We start from the raw sequence: 19,709 nt of genomic DNA on the forward strand, positions 1-19,709 counted from the left end.
ATTGGACCGGGGCCTCCTGCATTGCAGGTGGATTCTTTACCAGCTGAGCTACCAGGGAAGCCCACTGTGGTCTATGGAACAATAAAAATTAGAAACAATTGGAGTTAAGATATCAATATAGGAATTTCTCAACCTTGATTTTTTTTGGACAGGCCTATTGTCTCTATCTTTGGCTTTGCTTTGTAGTTACCAACTGACAAGTGGATACAAGCCTGCCCCAATGGACCTGAGCTTTATTAAACTCACCCCATCTCAGGAGGCTATGGTGGACAAGTTGGCAGAAAATGCTCATAACGTGTGGGCTCGGGATCGAATTCGACAAGGCTGGACCTATGGGATCCAACAGGTATGTGAGACCTTAGCTCTACAGCACATGCTCTGAGATTGACTCAAGTGGGGACTAGTATAATTTGTAACAGAAGAGATTAAGTAATGACTACATTGAAACTCACATCATATAGATATATTTAATGTACATATGCACTGAAGCACTTGTTTATTGCTGGACTCAAGAAGTCAGACCTCCTCAAGTCTGGTTTTTATCACGAGGCAGCCAGTGAATGTTTCCAGACCAACGATTTATAATGTGGGGTTGTGACATTTCTCTGAGATTGTATTTTAAGACAAGTATGTAAAATACAAGAACATCAAGATAAATTAATAATAAGAGAGGTCCATAATTTCACATTTAACGCCCCTTGGGCCAGATGAATTTCATAATCCAGATTTTTCGAATTGTGGTAAAATGAGGTTGTTCCACAGTGCCCTCAGCAGAGCAGCGGACTATGTATAAATTATTCTTTGTTCAGCAGTGTAGACTGATGAAACCAAGAGTGATTAAAAAAAGATAATCAACAGCCTTACATCAATGCAGGTCATTTTTACCACCAACTGAGTTTTTATTAAGCTTAATTAAAAAAGATTCTTGTTCTAGATTTCAGAATCATGGACCTCTGGTTTTAAAAGTTTTTTAAAATTTTATTTGTGGCTGCTCTGGGTCTTTGTCGCTGTGCCTGGGCTTTCTGTAGTTATGGTACGTGGGTGCTGTGCTCCAGTGCAGTGTGCAAGCTTCTCACTGCAGTGACTTCTCTTGCTGTAGACTACTGGCTCTAGAGGCACAGACTTCAGCAGTTGTGACATGCAGGCTTAGTTTTCTTGTGGCATGTGGGATCTTCCCAGACCAGGGATCAAACCCATGTTCCCTGCATTGGCATGCAGATTCTTAACCACCGGCCCACCAGGAAAGTCCATGGATCTCTATTAATGGTCGCACTCATGAGAATAACTAACAGTCATTGGGTCTGTATGGGGACAGCAAAACAGAGCAAATTTTAGCCTTGTCTCTTAGTGACTGTGTGACCTTGGAGTGGCTGCTTAAATTCTCTCTGTGCCACTGTTTCCTCCTCACTAAATTATTGAATTTCAATATACAACATATATGAGAAAGGCTTAGCACCTAACAAATAGTTCAGAAAACTGCTATTATTATTAAATGGCAGTCACTATGTCGAGAGGCTTATGTGTATTTTCTTACAATGATTCCATGAAGGATGAACAATTTTTATTAGCAATTCACATGTGTTAACACAGGGAACTTGAAAGCAGTTTGTCCAGTGCTACCCAGGTGGCAGAACCAGGCTGGGAAGCAAGCCTTTTGCCTCCAGAGCTCAAATTCTCCTCTTTCTTGTCACAGTGCTTCTTGGCAGCTCATGGTGGGCAGTACCTTTACTTAAAGCTTTTCAGGACTAAACTGGATTGTTACTTAACAACAGGATAAAGACTAAATGTCGATTTGGTATTTCCAAAATTCTTCTTAGCCCACAAACTTTTGTCATTTCAAAGGCTAAGGAAAACTGCATAGCCTTGCTATACTTCATAAAATAAGCTATTCTTGCTTTGAATTAAAGTTGTTGTAACTGAGGGGATTATCAATACTCAGCTGGCTTCAGCATTGTGTGTGTGTGTGAGAGAACCTGAGCCATATGCCACAGGGGGATTGGGGGGTCCTCACTGTTTTTTTGCCAAAGGAGTGCTCCCTTGCCTTGCAGACCACATGAGTCTGTAGGACAAACCAGGACCCCTCTGCGCTCCATCTCTTCCATGTGAAGGTGGATCCTCCTCGTAAAAGCACAGGGTTCTGTCCGAGTTGGCCAAAGCTCTCTTTGGAACTGTGTCCACCCTTTCTCCCAGCTTCCACCACATTCCCCACTGACAGAACACAGTTTTGCTGGGTTATCTGAATGAGCATTGTCTTTAATTTTTCATCAACCTCTATTTAAAATAATCTGGTTCATCATGGGATTGTAAACTCCTTGAGAGCAGGCGTTTGCTTGAATTTCTTCTGTGTCTCCAGCATACTAGATTTCAAGCACTCATGTGCCTGGAAACCCCTGGAGCAGCTTCTTTGTATAATCAGATCCCCAGAACACTATGTCCAGAAAGTGTGATTCATCAGAGGCCTGTTAATTTTTCTCTATGAAAAGCTAGGGGGCAGCAACCATTTTGAAAGGGAGGGGTGCTGGGTAATGTGGCTTGAAGCTGTTTATGGTGCTTATTTCTTTGGGGGTGGCTTTGGAGTGGGATTCCCCAGTAAGCAACCCAGATGATTTGAACACTGGTCCAAATGGTCAGGTAGTCAGTATAAGGTATTACTACAGATTTGCTAGAGAAGGGGAAGAAGAAATTGGGAAACACTTTTCCTTGTTCCTCCCCAACCAGAACAAATGCTGTCCACCAAATAGCTTATATGTTTTGGAGAATGTTTGGGAATATATACAGCCTTCAAATTGTTCTTCATGCTAAGATAAATTGAGATTGAATATGCCTCCTGGTGGATGGCAATGACACCCCACTCCAGTACTCTTGCCTGGAAAATCCCATGGATAGTGAAGCCTGGTGGGCTGCAGTCCATGGGGTTGCTAAGAGTCAGACACGACTGAGCGACTTCACTTCACTTTTCACTTTTATGCATCAGAGAAGGAAATGGCAACCCACTCCAGTGTTCTTGCCTGGAGAATCCCAGGGACGGGGGAGCCTGGTGGGCTGCTGTCTCTGGGGTCCCACAGAGTGGGACACGACTGAAGCGACTTAGCAGTAGCAGCATGCCTCCTGGAATATGGAAAGTTTGATAAAATCTGCAGCAGTGAATGAATGCAAAGAAGTAATTTCTTAAGTGTTAGAAAGACTCGCAGTCTTGGGGCATCTCCACGGCCCAGATTTTGTATTTACTCTTAAATTATCCTTTTGTTAAGATGATAAGATAGCCTGCCTTCTTGCTTGGTCACTGCCATTTTAATCATGCTTTAAACTGGGAGCCTCTTTTATAAAAGACAAATTGTGAGGTTTGTAGTTCTTTTAATACTCCCACTATTACCAGGTTTACCAGTTGATGGAGTCAGTTTATTATTTTTTTAAGCCATTTGAGGTCGTGAGGTGGCCATCCACATACTGACTTTTCTCTGAGGAAGGGACAGCTGCCTTGTGTGGTACATTGACTCAAAAGTCAGAGAGATGATGGTTACTAATTAGGCTCTTTTTGTAACAAAGACCTGTCAGTCAACTTGGCAAGGAAATGGTAGGTTCTCTTAAGTTAGTCCATTGCCTTGTGATCTTGACAGATGGATGATGGTTATTGAGATCATTAAAGTTGGCTTTTGTTATTGCTGTTATTTTTACATTTTCTTTTCATGGAGAGAGCCTGATTTACATTGATCAGTGACTCACTTGATAGATTCTTCATACTGGGAGTATTTCACTAACTCCTACAACCTGGAAAGACAAAGGGAAGGTACAATATCTACCTTCAGACACTTTATATTTTGATGTATTTGGTGGCTGTGTCATTTCCAAATGCTGTTGGTTGTCCTTTGATGATCACATACATTTTTTTTTCCTTCCTGTAGGATGTAAAGAATAGAAGAAACCCTCGGCTTGTTCCCTATGCCCTTCTAGATGACCGAACTAAGAAATCCAATAAGGATAGCCTCCGTGAGGCTGTACGCACACTGCTGGGATATGGCTACAACCTGGAGGCACCTGATCAAGATCATGGTATTTCCATTTCACTTTCTTCTCCTCTCGTTGCAAAATCACACTGTAAATTCTTTAAAGCCAGATGCATGAATAAAAGGGAGTATGAGATAAGAGTCTTTTATTTGAAGCATGTGACTCAGGCCAGGAGTTTAGGGAACTTTTGTCCTGTGACTCAGGACCTCAGTGATTCTGCAGAGGGGAAGAAATGACGTTACCTTCTCAAAGAGTCTGAGGACACAGTTCATTCTGTGATTCTTATATTGCCCCTCAATCCCACTCACCTCACCAGCTCTCTTTCAGAAGAGCTGGTTGTGGTTGTTGATGGGAGGACAGTAAGTCCTCTGCATATGAATCCCCAAGTTGCAAACTTTCAAAGTTGTGCATGTGGGTTCACATGTCCAGTCACGTCAGGCATGCGTGACGCGGCAGCTTGCCCTCCGTCTCCTATCACTGACGCTCCTTCAGCTCCAGCATTTCTACTTCCTCGCCCTCCTCCAGCAGTAACTCTTCTTGCCTGTTCACTTGATGCCAACCCCTGTATCCAGCTGTTGTACTGCACTACTGTACTTTCCAAACTTCTGTAACGTAAGGGTGACAGTCTTTTATTTTTTGTGTTTATTTTTATGTATTATTCATGTGAAAAGTATTCTAAACCTATTACAATACTATATAGCTGACTGTGTTACGTAAGTGCCTAGGCTAATTTTGTTGAACTTATGAACAAATTAAACTTGTCAACGTGTTCTCGGAATGGAACTCATTCATATGTGGGGAACTTACTGTAAATCTAGGATGATGAGCCAGTGTTTTCTAAATCTTCATTATTTAGACTCTCACATATAGGCCATAGTAATTAATTAGTGCAATATCTTGCTTTAAGGAAAAAACTCTAGAACAGACACTCAATAAATGTGTTGAATATATGGATTTTTAAAGGGTTTATGAAGAACACATTTCCTTTGAATAATACCTTTTAAGAATATGGCTTAAGATAGTCAACCCCTTAATCATTTGCTCCTGTGGTTTAATCATTTGCTCCTGTGGTTTGAGTTATGTTAACATCCATATTTTAAAATTGCCAAAAATGACATGAGTTGTGTGTTTCATTGCAGTGCCTATATTTCTTAGTAGAAAACTCTTAAGATCTATGCCGAATATTCTCTAATGACTAATATTTTTAGTGTAGTATCTCTGCATAGAAATTCAACCTTAAATAGTAATGATTGCTAATATTTATATAATGTTACTATGTGTAACAAGTGAATATTTATATATAGTTATCATGTGTCATCGTTGTTCAGTCGCCCAGGCATGTCCGACTCTGAGTGCATGGACTGCAGCACATCAGGCCTCCCTGTCACTCACCATCTCCCATTGTTTGTCCAAGTTCGATGGTGATGCCATCCAGCCATCTCATCCTCTGATGCCTCTTCTCCTTCTGCCCCCAATCTTTCCCAGCATCAGGGACTTTCCCAGTGAGTTGGCTGTTTGCATCAGGTGACCAAAATACTGGAGCATCAGCTTCAGCATCAGTCCTTCCAATGAGTATTCAGGGTTGATTTCCCTTACAGTTGACTGGTTTGATCTCCTTGCTGTCCAGTGGATTCTCAGGAGTCTTTTCCAGCACCAAAGTTTGAAGGCATCGATTCTTTGGCGCTCTGCCTTTTTTATACTCCAGCTCTCAGAACTGCATGTGAACCCTGGGAAGTCCTTAGCCCTGATTCTATGGACTTTTGTTGGCAGAGTAATGTCTCTGCTTTTCAACACACTGTCTAGGTTTTTCATAGCCTTTCTGCTGAGAAGCAATCATGTTCTGATTTCATGGCTGCAGTCCCATCTGCAGTGGTTTTAGAGCCCAAAAAGAGGAAATCTGTCACTACTTCCACCTTTCCCCCTTTCCCCTCTATTTGCCATGAAGTAATGGATCTGGATACCATCTTCTTGGTTTTCTTAATATTTAGTTTTAAGCCATCTCTTTTACTCTCCTTCTTCACCCTCATCTAGAGGCTCTTTAGTTCCTCTTCTCTTTCTACCATTAAAGTGGTATCATCTGCATATCTGAGGTTGTTGATATTTCTCCTAGCAGTCTTGATTCCAGCTTGTTATTCATCCAGCTTGGTATTTCTCATGATGTACTCTGCATATAAGTTAAATAAGCAGGGTGATGATATACAGCTTTGGTGTACTTCTTTTGCAATTTGGAACCAATCTATTGTTCTATGTCCAGTTCTAACTGTTGCTTCTTGTCTCATATACAGGCTTCTTAGGAGACAGGTAAGGTGGTCTGGTATTCCCATTCTTTTAAGAATGTTCCACAGTTTGTTGTGATCCACACAAAGGCTTTAGTGTAGTTAATGCAGCAGAAGTAGATTTTTTTTTGGAATTCCCTTGGTTATCTTATGGTTCAGCGGATGTTGGCCATTTGATCTCTGGTTCCTCTGCCTTTTCTCAATCCAGCTTGTACATCTGGAAGTTCTCAGTTCATGAGCTTCTGAAACCTAGCCTGAAGGATTTTGAGCATGGCCTTGCTAGCATGTGAAATAAGTTCAATTGTGTGGTAGTTTGAACATTCTTTTTCATCGCCTTTCTTTGCGATTGGAATGAAAACTGACCTTTTCCAGTCCCGTGGCCACTGATGAGTTTTCCAAATTTGCTGGTGTATTGAATGCATCACTTTAACAGCATTGTCCTTTAGGATTTGAAATAGTTCAGCTGGAATTCCATCCTCCACTAGCTTTATTTGTAGTAATGCTTCTCTTAAGGCCCACTTGACTTCACACTCCAGGATGTCTGGCTCTAGGTGAGTGACCACATCACTGTGGTTATCTAGATCATTAAGACTTTTTTTTTGTTTTTTGTACAGTTCTTCTGTGTATTCTTGCCACCTCTTCTTAATTTCTTCTGCTTCTGTTAGGTCCTTGCTGTTTCTGCCCTTTATTGTGCCCATCTTTGCATGAAATGTTCCCTTGGTATCTCCAGTTTTCTTGAAGAGATCTCTAGTCTTTCCCATTGTATTGTTTTTTCTCTATTTCTTTGCATTGTTCATTTAAGAAGGCTTTCTTATCTCTCCTTGCTATTCTCTGGAACTCTACATTCAGTTGGATCTGTCTTTCCCTTTTTCCTCTGCCTTTTTCTTCTCTTCTCTTCTCAACTATTTGTAAGGCTTCCTCAGACAACCACTTTGCCTTATTGCATTTCTTTTTCTTGGGGATGGTTTTGGTCACCGTCTCCTGTACAGTGTTACAAGCTTCCATCCATAGTTCTTCAGGCACTCCACAGCCCCTTGAATCTATTCATCACCTCCACTGTATAATCATAAGGGATTTGATTTAGCTCGTACCTGAATGGCCTACTGCTTTCCCCTACTTTCTTCAGTTTAAGCCTGAATTGTGCAATAAACAGCTGTTAATCTGAGCCAGTCAGCTCTAGTATAGAGCTGTTTTGGCTGACTGTAAACAGAACTTCTCCATGTTCAGTTGCAAAGAATGTAGTTAATCTGATCAGTAATGACTATCTGGTGATGTCCATGTATAGAGTTATCTCTTTTGTTGTTGAAAGAAGATATTTGCTATGATCAGCATGTTCTCTTGGCACAAAGATAAATTATTGTCATTTTTTGGCTACACTTTCAGACATTTATGTATATTCCCGATAGATTCAAGGGATTCTATTCAAGGGAATCGCAATCTATTCCCAATAATCAATTCAAGATTGCATTTATGTATTTATGTATATTCCCAATAGATTCAAGGGATTCTATTAAGGGGATCCCAATCTATTCCCAGTAATCAATTCAAGATTACAGAGTGCCTGAAGAACTATGGATGGAAGTTTGTTACACTGTACAGGAGGTGGTGACCAAAACCTTCCTCAAGAAAAAGAAATGCAATAAGCCAAAGTGGTTGTCTGAGGAAGACTTACAAATACCCACTCATGAATTATTATGAGCAAACCCTCATAATTGCAAGTGTCTTTGTCTTACATCTTTTTGGTGACTGTGGTATCCTATGGAGAACTTCAATCATTAGTAATAGTGTTAAGAGCTCCTACTTTCAAAAATCTACAAACCTTTTTTGTAACTACCTATTAAACTCACTCTTTAATGAACAGTTGGATATATCGAGCACACAAATATTCATTAAGAATGCCTGTGATAGTATACCATTTTCCAGTATTTTCCATGCTTTAAAAATATTTGATTCAACTACTCTATTAGGTATATACCTAATATGCATACGACAAATATCTAGCAATATCTCTGCCTTTTTCTTCTCTTCATTTCTCAACTATTTGTAAGGCTTCCTGGATGCTGGATGTTATTCTGATGACATACATATTTATGTACATATTATTTACAAGTGTAATATAATTTTGCTTAACACATCAGTGAAGCAATATATTAGTATGTCATGCTTCCCTACTTTCTTGTGACTTATATGAATTTCAAGAAGGAAGAAAAGCAGCATCAGTTCAGTTCAGTTCAGTGTCTTAGTTGTGTCTGACTCTGTGACCCCATGGACTGCAGCACGCCGGGCTTCCCTGTCCATCACCAACCCCCAGAACTTGCTCAATCTCTTGTCTATCAAATCAGATATTCCATTTTTGGGTTCATATTACTTTCATATTTCAAATCATCCTCATTTCCATTTGATTTTAATATGTAGTTATTGAACATCTACTGTGCTTAAATTTGACAATGAATGAAAAAGTTTTGCCCGCAGGTAGATTTCATCATAGGCAGGGAAGATAGACTAAATTGTTCACACTTTTGTGTGATGTAAGCATTAATCCCCAAGTATCCCAGCAGTGGTTTAACTGAGCTGTCAGAGGAATCTTAAAGAGATGTATTAGTTATCTCCTGCTGTGTAACAAATCCCTCCCTAAAATTTAATGGCTTAAACCAACAAACATTTGTTGATCTCAAAGTTTCTATCTTTTAGGGATTTGTGAATGGATTCTTTGGGCTTCCCAGATGACGCTAGTGGTGAAGAAGTCGCCTGGCAATGCAGGAGACATAAGAGACGTGGGTTTGATACCTGGGTTAGGAAGATCCTCTGGAGGTGGGCATGGCAACCCACTCCAGTATTCTTGCCTGGAGAATCCCATGGACAGGATCCTGGTGAGCTGTAGTCCATGGGGTCAAAAGAGTCAGATATGACTGAAGCCACTTAGCACATACACACAAGTGGATTAGTCAGGTGGTTCTGGATCATGGCCTTTCTTGAGGTTTGTGTCAAGTCCACCAGGGATGCAGTCATCTGAAGACTTCAGTGGGGCTTGGGGACTTGCTGCTAAGACAGTTCAATTGCATAATTGTTTGTTAAAGGACTCAGATTTTCTCTGTATATTGGCAAGAGATCTAAGTTCCTTGTCATGAAGACCTCCTCACAGAAATACTTCAGTGCCTTCATGTAGCAGCTGGCTTCCCCCCAGAGTGAGTAATCTAAGAGACAGTGCAAGAAAGACGCCTCAATGCATACTGCAATGACTTCTACCATATTCTGTTTGTTGGAAGTGAGTCACTAAATGCATCTCACACTTAAGCCCACAGTTTTTGAAGAGAAGTGTGACAAAATATTTGGAGATGTGTTCTGAAACCATCTACTTAGAAGAATCAGTAGGAATCAGTCAGATTCATTTGTTCAGACAGAGGGAATAGTGTGTGAAGTCTTGGCAATCAAGGAAAGACTGCACCTGGGAATTTTCAGCAGGCTTTGCATGGCTGAATGTCAAGTGGAGTTTGAGAAGTAGAAGGAGATGAAGGAGAGAAGGCAGAGACTGAAACAGAAGGTTTTTCTGCTGAAACAATCACTCCATTTCTCTTTGGAGAATGGGCTGGATATGAACAAACTGAAAGGTGGGGACAATAGTTTGCTGTTGATGAGGAGTGTTTTGACACTTCTGAACTTGTTTTGGCCTGAACTTAACCAGTACTGGGCATAGAAAGAATAGGACAGACTCGTTTGACATTTAGAAATAGAATCAGTAGAAAGATGAAGGAGGTGTCTGGAATGGTTTTGGAACAGTCAGAGATGGGAAACTGAGGAGACTCTGAGTTTGGTTTTAAACATGTTGAATTTCAGTTTGAGTTGTGTTTGAGACATCTGTACACAGCAACCAAGACTCAGTTTACACACACACACACACACACACACACACACACACACACGTGTGTATGTGTGTAGCTGAGACCTTTGCTAGAGAGAAAGAGAGGATTACATTTTTCCTTTTTTTATTTTTTTTAATTTTATTTTATTTTTAAACTTTACATAATTGTATTAGCTTTGCCAAATATCAAAATGAATCCGCCACAGTTAGACAATTTTAAGAAATGCTTTCTGGTTCTAAGAAAAAGAACCAGAGGAAAGGAGAGGTTGAAAATAAAGGAGAGGAACTTGATGAAGCATGATCTGAGGATGATTAGGGGTGGGGAAATGAAATTTACAACACAGGTCAAAGGCCTTATATAAAAAGAATACATACACCACTAAGCTTGATGGGGGAGCAGTAAGGATTTAAAAAATGCAGTAAACTCTGTTATGGAAAATCAAGAAGCTGGGGGAACTGTTACTGTTTAGTAAGAATTTTCTGTCGAAATATTAAGTGAGGTTATTTGCTAAGAGGGAAAGGTGAAAGGGTGATGCTGTATGTTAGAAGCCTTGGAGAGAACAACAAAGAGTTACTGAATGTAGAATTCCAGTTGACTTTCCCTTCAGCACTGTGTATATTCATCCCATCGCCTTCTGGTCTCCATGTTTTCAAATGAGACATCAGCTGTTTCTCATATGAAGGATCCATGTATGGGATATGCTGCTGCTTTCTCGGTGCTTCCAAGATTCTCTCTGTCTTTCAGTAGTTTGACTATGATATGCATTGTGTGTTTCTTTGAGTTTATCTTACTTGGATTTTGTTGAGCTTCTTGTATCTGTAAATTAATTTTATTCACCAAATTTGAAAAATGTTTTGTCAGTATTTAAGTATTCTTTCTGCCTCTTTCTCTCCTCTCCTGAGATTTTCATTATGTGTACATTGTTAGGCTTGCTGCATCTGGCAGGTCTGTAAGACTCTGCTTATTTTTTTTTTTCTTCTATTTTTTTCCTGCTTTACATACTTAATAATCTCAGTGGATCTTTATTCAGATTCATTGATTCTTTCTTCTTCCAGCTCAAACCTGTTGTTTAGCCCCTCTAGAGAATTTTTAATTTCAGTCATTATAATTTGTAACTCCAGAATTTCTATTTTTAAAGTAATTTCAGTCTCTATTTATAATCTCTATTTGGTAAGACATTTTTCTCATACTTCCCTTTAGTTCTTTAGACAAGATTTCTTATACTTCTTTGAATATATTTGAAATAGCTAGTTTAACATTTTTGTCTAAAAGTCCAGTGTCTGGGGGATTCCTCAGTGACAGTTTCTATTGACTTCCCCCCTCCATATATATAAAACATACATTCTTATTTGCATGTCTCACTATTTTTGTTGAAAATTGAAAATTTTAAACAATAAAATGAGGCAGCTCTGGATTCTCCCTTCCTCCAGGATTTGTTATTATGTTTGTTGTAATTGTTGTTAGAGTTGTTGTTACTTGTTTAATGAATGTTCTTAACTTGTTCTCTAGAGTTTATTCTGTTTATCATGTGTGGCCACTGAAATCTATGGAACATACATAAGAAAGATTCATTTTCCAATTAGAGGAATGATGTCTGAGTTCACTGTTACAGAGATCAAAATACTAAATAGGGATTGGTGGTAGAAAGAGCATTCTTGCTGGAGGGGAAGTGTACCTGATGTAATTGAATACAGAAAGAGATGAGGGAAAATTGATTGTCAAGTTAGGCTAAGATACAGAGTGTAAGTGGGGAGAGAACAGCAATAGTTGGAAATAGAAGGATTAGGCTAAAATACGGAATATTTTGAAAATCCCAGCTAAGAAATATGGTAAATTTGTATGAGAAATTCTAGCCTCAGAAGGTTTTAAAGCAGAAGTTTGATTTGTGGTTAGAGTGTTCAGTAGCACTACAACTATGACGACAGTGGGAAGGAACAGATTGGAGGGGGAGAGTGCTTGGATAGAGAGACCAGTTGCGAGGCTTTTGGAAAATTGTGATCTTCAGAACAAAGATGGTGAAAAATGGAAATGAAAAGATAGATGTGAGATGGTTTATGGAATGAAGCAAAATGTCTGGTGATCACTAAGATAAGATTTAAAACTTTCATTTGTAATTGGCTATACTGTTTTGCTGACATTAGAAAAATTAACAGCATAAGTTTTTTTTTAACTTTAAACTTTTTATTTTGTATTGGGTTATAGCCAGTTAACAATGTTGTGGTAGTTTCTGATGAACAGCAAAGGGACTCAACCATACATTTTCATGTATCCATTCTTCAAACTCCCCTCCCATCCAGGCTGCCACATAACATTGAGTAGAGTTTCATGTGCTATACAGTAGGTCCTTGTTGGTTATCCATTTTGAACATAGAGTGTGTACCTTACCTTAGGGCATGATATTTTTGTTAAAATTGAATCTGTTGTTGTTCAGTCGCCCAGCCATGTTCAAATCTTTGCACCCCAGGGACTGCAGCACACCAGGCCTCCCTGTCCCTCACCATCTCCCAAAGTGTGCCCAAGTTTATTACTGCATTGGTGATGCCATCCACCCATCTCATTCTCTGACACCCTCTTCTCCTTCTGCCCTCAGTCTTTCTCAGTACCAGGGACTTGTTCAATGAGTTGGCTGTTCACATCAGATGACCAGAATCCTGGACCTTATGTAATTCATCAGGGTTATAATTTATTTTGTTAGTCAGCAGAATGCTGATTTATGTATTCCAGGATGAATATGAACTCAGTGTTGAAATTGTGCTATCTTTGGAGAATTGTCCTAAATAATATTTTAAGATATTTGGAAAAGTCATTTATGTTTATTCATTACAAGGCTTTATCAAGATTTGAATTGCTTACTTAGAGACTATACCAGGAAGTTAAAAAAATGACTGATTAATATCAATGATTTTTAAAAATTAGTTAGTAGATATACCTAAAGGATTCTAGAAAAGTGTAAAATTTTCAAGAGACTAGCCTGCCTTCCAGTTTGTTATAAATAATGTATACTTTTAATCTATAGTTAGATCTTGACTGCCCTCTAGTGGTGTGTCTCTTAGTGTATGGTTTAGATGCTGCTGCTGCTAAATTGCTTCAGTCCTGTCCGACTCCGTGCGACCACAGAGACAGCAGCCCACCAGGCTCCCCCGTCCCTGGGATTCTCCAGGCAAGAACACTGGAGTGGGTTGCCATTTCCTTTTCCAGTGCATGAAAGTGAAAAGTGAAAGTGAAGTCGCTCAGTCGTGTCCGACTCTTAGCAACCCCATGGACTGCAGCCTACCAGGCTCCTCCGTCCATAGGATTTTCCAGGCAAGAGGACTGGAGTGGGGTGCCATTGTAAGTAGCTATTGCAGGTCCTATTTGAATGGTCATTGGTGTTTACCTTCTCGGTGGTAGGATCTCTGGGGTACAAGGAACACAGTATATTATCAGACCTTGCCCTTAATCTTAAAGTGGTTTTTAAAGGCCTTAATTCTGAATTTTTTCTTTGAGTAGCCTTGATAGAGTATGATGGGAATTTATCTGCTGTTCATTTTTAAAAATGTCAATTACTATTGCACTTATTATAACTGTGTAAAAATCATTTATATAACATATTACATGAGCTAGAAATATATGAATATAGAGTGTTTAAATTCAAGCAAAGAATAACAATTGCATGTTTGGAGGAAAGTTCTGTATTTTGACAGTGATGCTGATGATTAGCTATTTGCCAGCGTTCCTGTGTCCAGGGCTCAAGAGAGTCTTTGTTCTTAGATTCAATTCAGCAGGTACTTATAGGGCCTACTTTTGTGTTCAGCTGCTTAATGTTTTAGGATATGCAACAGAAATTTGTTGCAGATTGCCTGGGTGTGTGTGTGTGTGTGTGTGTGTGTGTGTGTATATATATATATATTTTAATGTCTGTGGATTCAGATTTCCACTTAGTGATTTTATCAAGAAACATAATACTGATCTGTTTCTTCTTTAAACCATGATTGCAAACTACTCTATACTAATGTAAGAAAATTAGAATATAAACTGAGTCATGTGGACATTTGGAGGAAAATCCGTGAAGCGTGCAAGTCCTTTGCATGATGATATCTATGAACACCATGTTCACTTCAAGTTCAGTTGAATGCCATCAATGAATGTAAGAATAGTGCAAAAATTATGACCCAGAAATTCCACTCCTGGTGTATGTAGCTGAAAAAATAAAAATACTAATTCAAAAAGATACAAGCGTCCCAGTGTTCATAACAGCATTATTTACAGTAGCCCAGATATGGAAGCAACTTAGGGGGTTCCCTTGTGGCTCAGCTGGTAAAGAATCTGCCTGCAGTGTGGAAGCAACTTAAGTGTCCCTGTTGACTCAGACGGTAAAGAATCTGCCTTCAATGCAGGAGACCCAGGTTCAATCCCTGGGTTGGGAGGATCCCCTGGAGAAGGGATTGGCTACCCACTCCAGTACTCTTGGTAGAGAATTCCATGGACAGAAGGGCCTGGTGGGCTACAGTCCGTGGAAGCACAAAGAGTCTGACTCGGCTGAGCAGCTAACACTAAGTGTCCATCAACACATGAATGGAGAGAGAAGATTGGTATAGACATGTGATGGTATATTACTCATGAAAAGAAGAAAATTTTGCCATTTACAGCAACATGGATGCAGTTGAAGGGCATTATACTAAGTGAAATAAGTCAGAAAGACATATATTGTGTGATATCACATATGTGTGGATCACAATGAATTGTGGAAAATTCTTAAAGAGATGAGAGTAACAGACTACCTTACTTGTTTCCTGAGAAACCTGTCTGTGGGTCAAGAAGCAACAATTAGAACTGGACATGGAACAACAGACTGGTTCCAAATTGGGGAAGGAGTACAACAAGGGTGTACATTGTCACCCTGCTTATTTAACTTCTATGCAGAGTACATCATGCAAAATGCCAGGCTGGATGAATCACAAGCTGGAATCAAGATTTCCAGGAGAAATATCAATAACCTCAGATATGCAGATGACACCACCTTTATGGCAGAACGTGAAGAAGAACTAAAGAGCCTCTCGATGAGGGTGGAATAGGAGAGTGAAAAAACTGGCTTAAAACTCAGCATTCAAAAGACTAAGATAATGGCATCTGGTCCCATCACTTTATGGCAAATAGAAAAGTGGAAGCGGTGACAGATTTTATTTTGTTGGGCTGCAGAATCTCTGTGGACAGTGACTACAGCCATGAAATTAAAAGACACTTGCTTCTGGGATGTCTTTGACAAACCTGGACGACATATTAAAAAGCAGAGATGTCACTTTGACAACAGAAGCTCAGAAAGTCAAAGCTATGTTTTTTCCAGTAGTCATGTATGAATGCGAGAGTTGGACCATACAGAAAGATAAGTGCCAAAGAATGCCATCGATGCCAAACATCGATGATGTTTTCGAACTGTGTTGCTGGTAAAGACTCTTGAGAGTCCCTTGAACTGCAAGGAGATCCAACCAGTCCATCCTAAAGGAAATCAGCCCTAAATGTTCACTGGAAGGACTGTTGCTAAAGCTGAAGTTCGAATACTGTTCGCCACCTGATGCGAACAGTCGGGTCATTGGAAAAGACTCTGATGTTGGGAGGGATTGAAGGCAAAAGGACAATGGGGCAGCAGAGGATGAAATGCTTAGATGGCATCACAAATTCAATAGACATGATTCTGAGCAAACTCCAGAGATACAGAGGACAGAGGAGCCCGGTGTACTATACACAGTCCATGGGGTCACAGAGAGTCGAACATAATTTAGCAACTGAACAACAACAGATGTCTGGAATCTGAAAAAATAAAGTAGTGAATATATTAAAAAAAAAAGAAATATACTCACAGAAGTAGAGAGCAAAGTAGTAGTTACTAGTGGAGAGAGAGAAGGTGGGAGGAGCAACGTGTAGGGGTAGGTGATTAAGAGGTACGAACTACATGTATCAAATAAGGTACAAGGATATATTGTACAGCACAGGGAATAGAGCCCATTTTTTATAATTATAAGTGGAGTATAACCTTTAAAATTGTGAATCACTGTTGGACATATATACAGTGTTGTACATCGACTATACTTCAATAAGAAAAAGAATACTACAGCAGCTTGAGGTCAAGGAGAAAAATGCCAGGATGAACAAATTCTTCATCATTGCCTCTTACTGACCCAGATTTTCTTTATAGTCCCCCTATTTTTACTACCTTTATTAGTAGAGAAGATTAATGATGAATCTTAATATCAAGAGAAATTTGTAGTAGGATTTTAAGGAAATTATGTAGTCGTTATATTTCTGTATCAGATTTCCCAATGTATTTGGACTTAAACTAATATTAAAATTTATTTGGCTCTTTGAGCACACTTTGCATTTTGTGGAGTCCGATATCCTGGAAACTTAAAATAGGAAAAAGGACCCATGAATTTTTCAGTAATCTAGATTTCTAAAAAATGGAATATTCCATACTTAGGAAATAGGGAATTTAATCTGTTAGTCCACATGAGAATGTAATAAGTATGATTGTATTTATAAATGTCAGCATCACTAAAAACAAGGATAAATATGTGAGGGCATTTTATTTTCCTGATAGGTAATCTCCCAAGGTTCGTGTAGTTCCTTGATCGTATTCTGTACCTCCATGATGCATTTCAGGAAGATTACAAGCATGGCTTAAAGAAACAATGGATCGGTGTTCTGTTTTGGGGAGACACTGACAGGAAATGTGTCGTTTCCTTTTTTTTTTTTTAGTACTATGACATTTAGAATTATCTTCTTAATAGTAAATTTTCTTGTCCTTGAAAAGTAGTTTACTATTCAATCTTTCAAAAATAATTCAGTTTCTAAATAATAGATGTGAGAAATTTTTACCCTTCACCGAGAAGGTAAAGGTGAAGGTTTTTCTCATTCAAGTCCTTTTCCACTCCTAACTTGAATGTATCAAAAGCAAGCCTTTTCTTTTCAGAGAAGGTTGTACATGCTGTCTGCTGTATGCTGCTGCTGCTGCTAAGTCACTTCAGTCGTGTCCAACTCTGTGTGACCCCATAGATGTCAGCCCATGAGGCTCCCCCGTCCCTGGGATTCTCCAGGCAAGAACACTGGAGTGGGTTGCCATTTCCTTCTCCAATGTAGGAAAGTGAAAAGTGAGAGTGAAGTCGTTCAGTCGTGTCCGACTCTTAGCAACCCCATGGATTGCAGCCCACCAGGCTCCTTCGTCCATGGGATTTTCCAGGCAAGAGTACTGGAGTGGGTTGCCATTGCCTTCTCCAGTCTGCTGTATAGAGTAGTATAAATGCCTCATTTTTAAACTCAAAGCTATGGTTTTTCCAGTAGTCATGTATGGATGTGAGAGTTGGACTATAAAGAAAGCTGAGTGCTGAAGAATTGATGCTTTTGAGCTGTGGTTTTGGAGAAGACTCTTGAGAGTCCCTTGGACTTCAAGGAGATCCAACCAGTCCATTCTAAAGGAGATCAGTCCTGAATACTCATTGGAAGGACTGATGTTGAAGCTGAAACTCCAATCCTTTGGCCACCTGATGCAAAGAGATGACTCATTTGAAAACACCTTATGCTGGGAAAGATTGAGGGCAGGAGGAGAAGGGGACGACAGAGGATGAGATGGTCAGATGACATCACCGACTCAATGGACATGAGTTTGGGTAAACTCCAGGATTTGGTGATGGACAGGGAGGCCTGGCATGCTGCAGTTCATGGGGTCTCAAAGAGCTGGATATGACTGAGCGACTGACCTGAATGCATCTATTTTTTCAGGAAGATGTTTGAGTGTCTTGCATGATACGAGTGTGTGACTTTTGAGGCTTCACTGTTGGACACAGGAGATTTGCCTGGAGCAGACTAGGCTGTTAGGTGTGAGCATGTGTGTGTATGTAGGTGAGGGGAAGAAACAAAATATTGTTTATTCAGAAATTTAACACAGTTTTTGAAAGGTTTATCATATATAGTTCCTCTATATGCCCTATAATCATCATATAATCATCAAAAAACAATAACTGATCCTTTCATTAAACCAGCCCCTATTATGGCCTAGAACCTCTTTAGTCCATTTTTCTTTTCTTCAATCTAATCTTAAGTTGTTAAAGATGATCTAACTGTGTGTTAATTGGCAACCTGTAGAGCTTACTGAGCGACTTCACTTTCACTTTTCATTTTCATGCATTGGAGAAGGAAATGGCAACCCACTCCAGTGTTCTTGCCTGGAGAATCCCAGGGACGGCGGAGCCTGGTGGGCTGCCTTCTATGGGGTCACACAGAGTCGGACACGACTGAAGCGACTTAGCAGCAGCAGCAGCAGCAGAGCTTATCTTGACTGTTTTTATTCATTTAGCCGTATTAATAGTTAAGTTCTTATTAAACTTTTATTAGTTATAAGGTCTTTCCTAACTTGAGAACAGATGAGAACTAATATGTAGCTGGTATCTACTAATTCCGTGTCAGCTGCTGGAGGCAGAGTGGAAAGAACACAGTCTGTAGCATTTGGCAGCTCCCAGATTCTGCCGTTTGTTAGTTGTGAGATGTAGGTCAAGTCACTTAAATTTCCTCCTCTGTATTTAACCTTGATCTTCACCAAGCTGACCATACCCTTTGATATCTGTTCGGGGGACCGATGTCCTCATGCACTGTGAATTCCTAGGAGGCGACGATCTTAAAGTTATCCTGGCTCCAGGTTCCCTGGTCTGAAGTTTTCCCTGGCACATCCATCTCATGTACATCTCATTTCCTACAGATGTTTTTGCCCTTCACACGGCACTAATCCTGATGTTGGACTTGACTCTTTTGTTGTTTCCTCAAATCTCTTAAACACAGCATTGGTATGTGTAGCACATAACAGTGAAGATGTAGATTAGAGGAAGACTTAATGCGCTTAGCCATTCTGTCTGTGAAATTTATCAGTGGTTACTGTTCTCTGTGAATGTTGGTCTCTTTCTTGTTGTTTTCTCTCTTTCCTCCTCACTTCCTGGCTGATTCTTCCCTCTTTTCTCCAACCCAGAAATGTCTATTTCTTTCTTTCTTTTTTTTTTTAATTGGAGTATAATTGCTTTTCAATGTTGTGTTAGTTATGTTGAACAATGAAGCCAGTAAGCTATATGTTTACATATGACACCCCCGTCCCACCCCTCTAGATCATCGCAGAGCATCACGCTGACCTCCCTGTGCTATACAGCAGCTTCCCACTAGCTGCCAGTTTTACACATCGTAGTGTATATATATGTCAGTGCTACTTTCCTCATTCCTTCCACCCTCCTCTTCTCCCACCATGTTGACCTCTTTAATTGTCTTCTTCCCATTCATGCCCTTAAGTGCATCTCATTTTCCAGCACCATTTTGGTTTCCCTTACCAAACCACCAAGTATCTGATAAACTTTTTTCCAAAGGAAAAAAAAAACTTAACATCATCTGCTCTTACAGAGTTAGTGAAGTTTAACCACCAGTGACTCCAAAGGCAGGCCTTCTGTATACTCTGCACTTGATCCAGCTGGTTCCATCCGATGTGAAAACACTTTGTTACATGTGAATCAAGATGAGAAGGTGTCATTAGCGTTGTTCCTGTAGGTTATGTGGTATCTGC

The 19,709-nt window shown here is 39.8% G+C and overlaps 1 protein-coding gene across 7 annotated transcripts in view; it reads left to right on the forward strand.

Moving 5' to 3' along the window:
- RYR2 (ryanodine receptor 2) overlaps window positions 1–19,709 on the forward strand; it is an 827,636-nt gene that overhangs the window by 508,817 nt on the left and 299,110 nt on the right. For all 7 annotated transcript variants that reach the window (XM_059882653.1, XM_059882647.1, XM_059882648.1 and 4 more), the window contains 2 exons: window positions 187–346; window positions 3,903–4,050. In XM_059882653.1, coding sequence (XP_059738636.1) covers window positions 187–346; window positions 3,903–4,050 — 308 coding nt within the window. The remainder of the gene's footprint in view (window positions 1–186; window positions 347–3,902; window positions 4,051–19,709) is intronic.

This window comes from Bos taurus, chromosome 28 (assembly GCF_002263795.3).
Source record: "Bos taurus isolate L1 Dominette 01449 registration number 42190680 breed Hereford chromosome 28, ARS-UCD2.0, whole genome shotgun sequence".
Taxonomy (NCBI): domain Eukaryota; kingdom Metazoa; phylum Chordata; class Mammalia; order Artiodactyla; family Bovidae; genus Bos; species Bos taurus.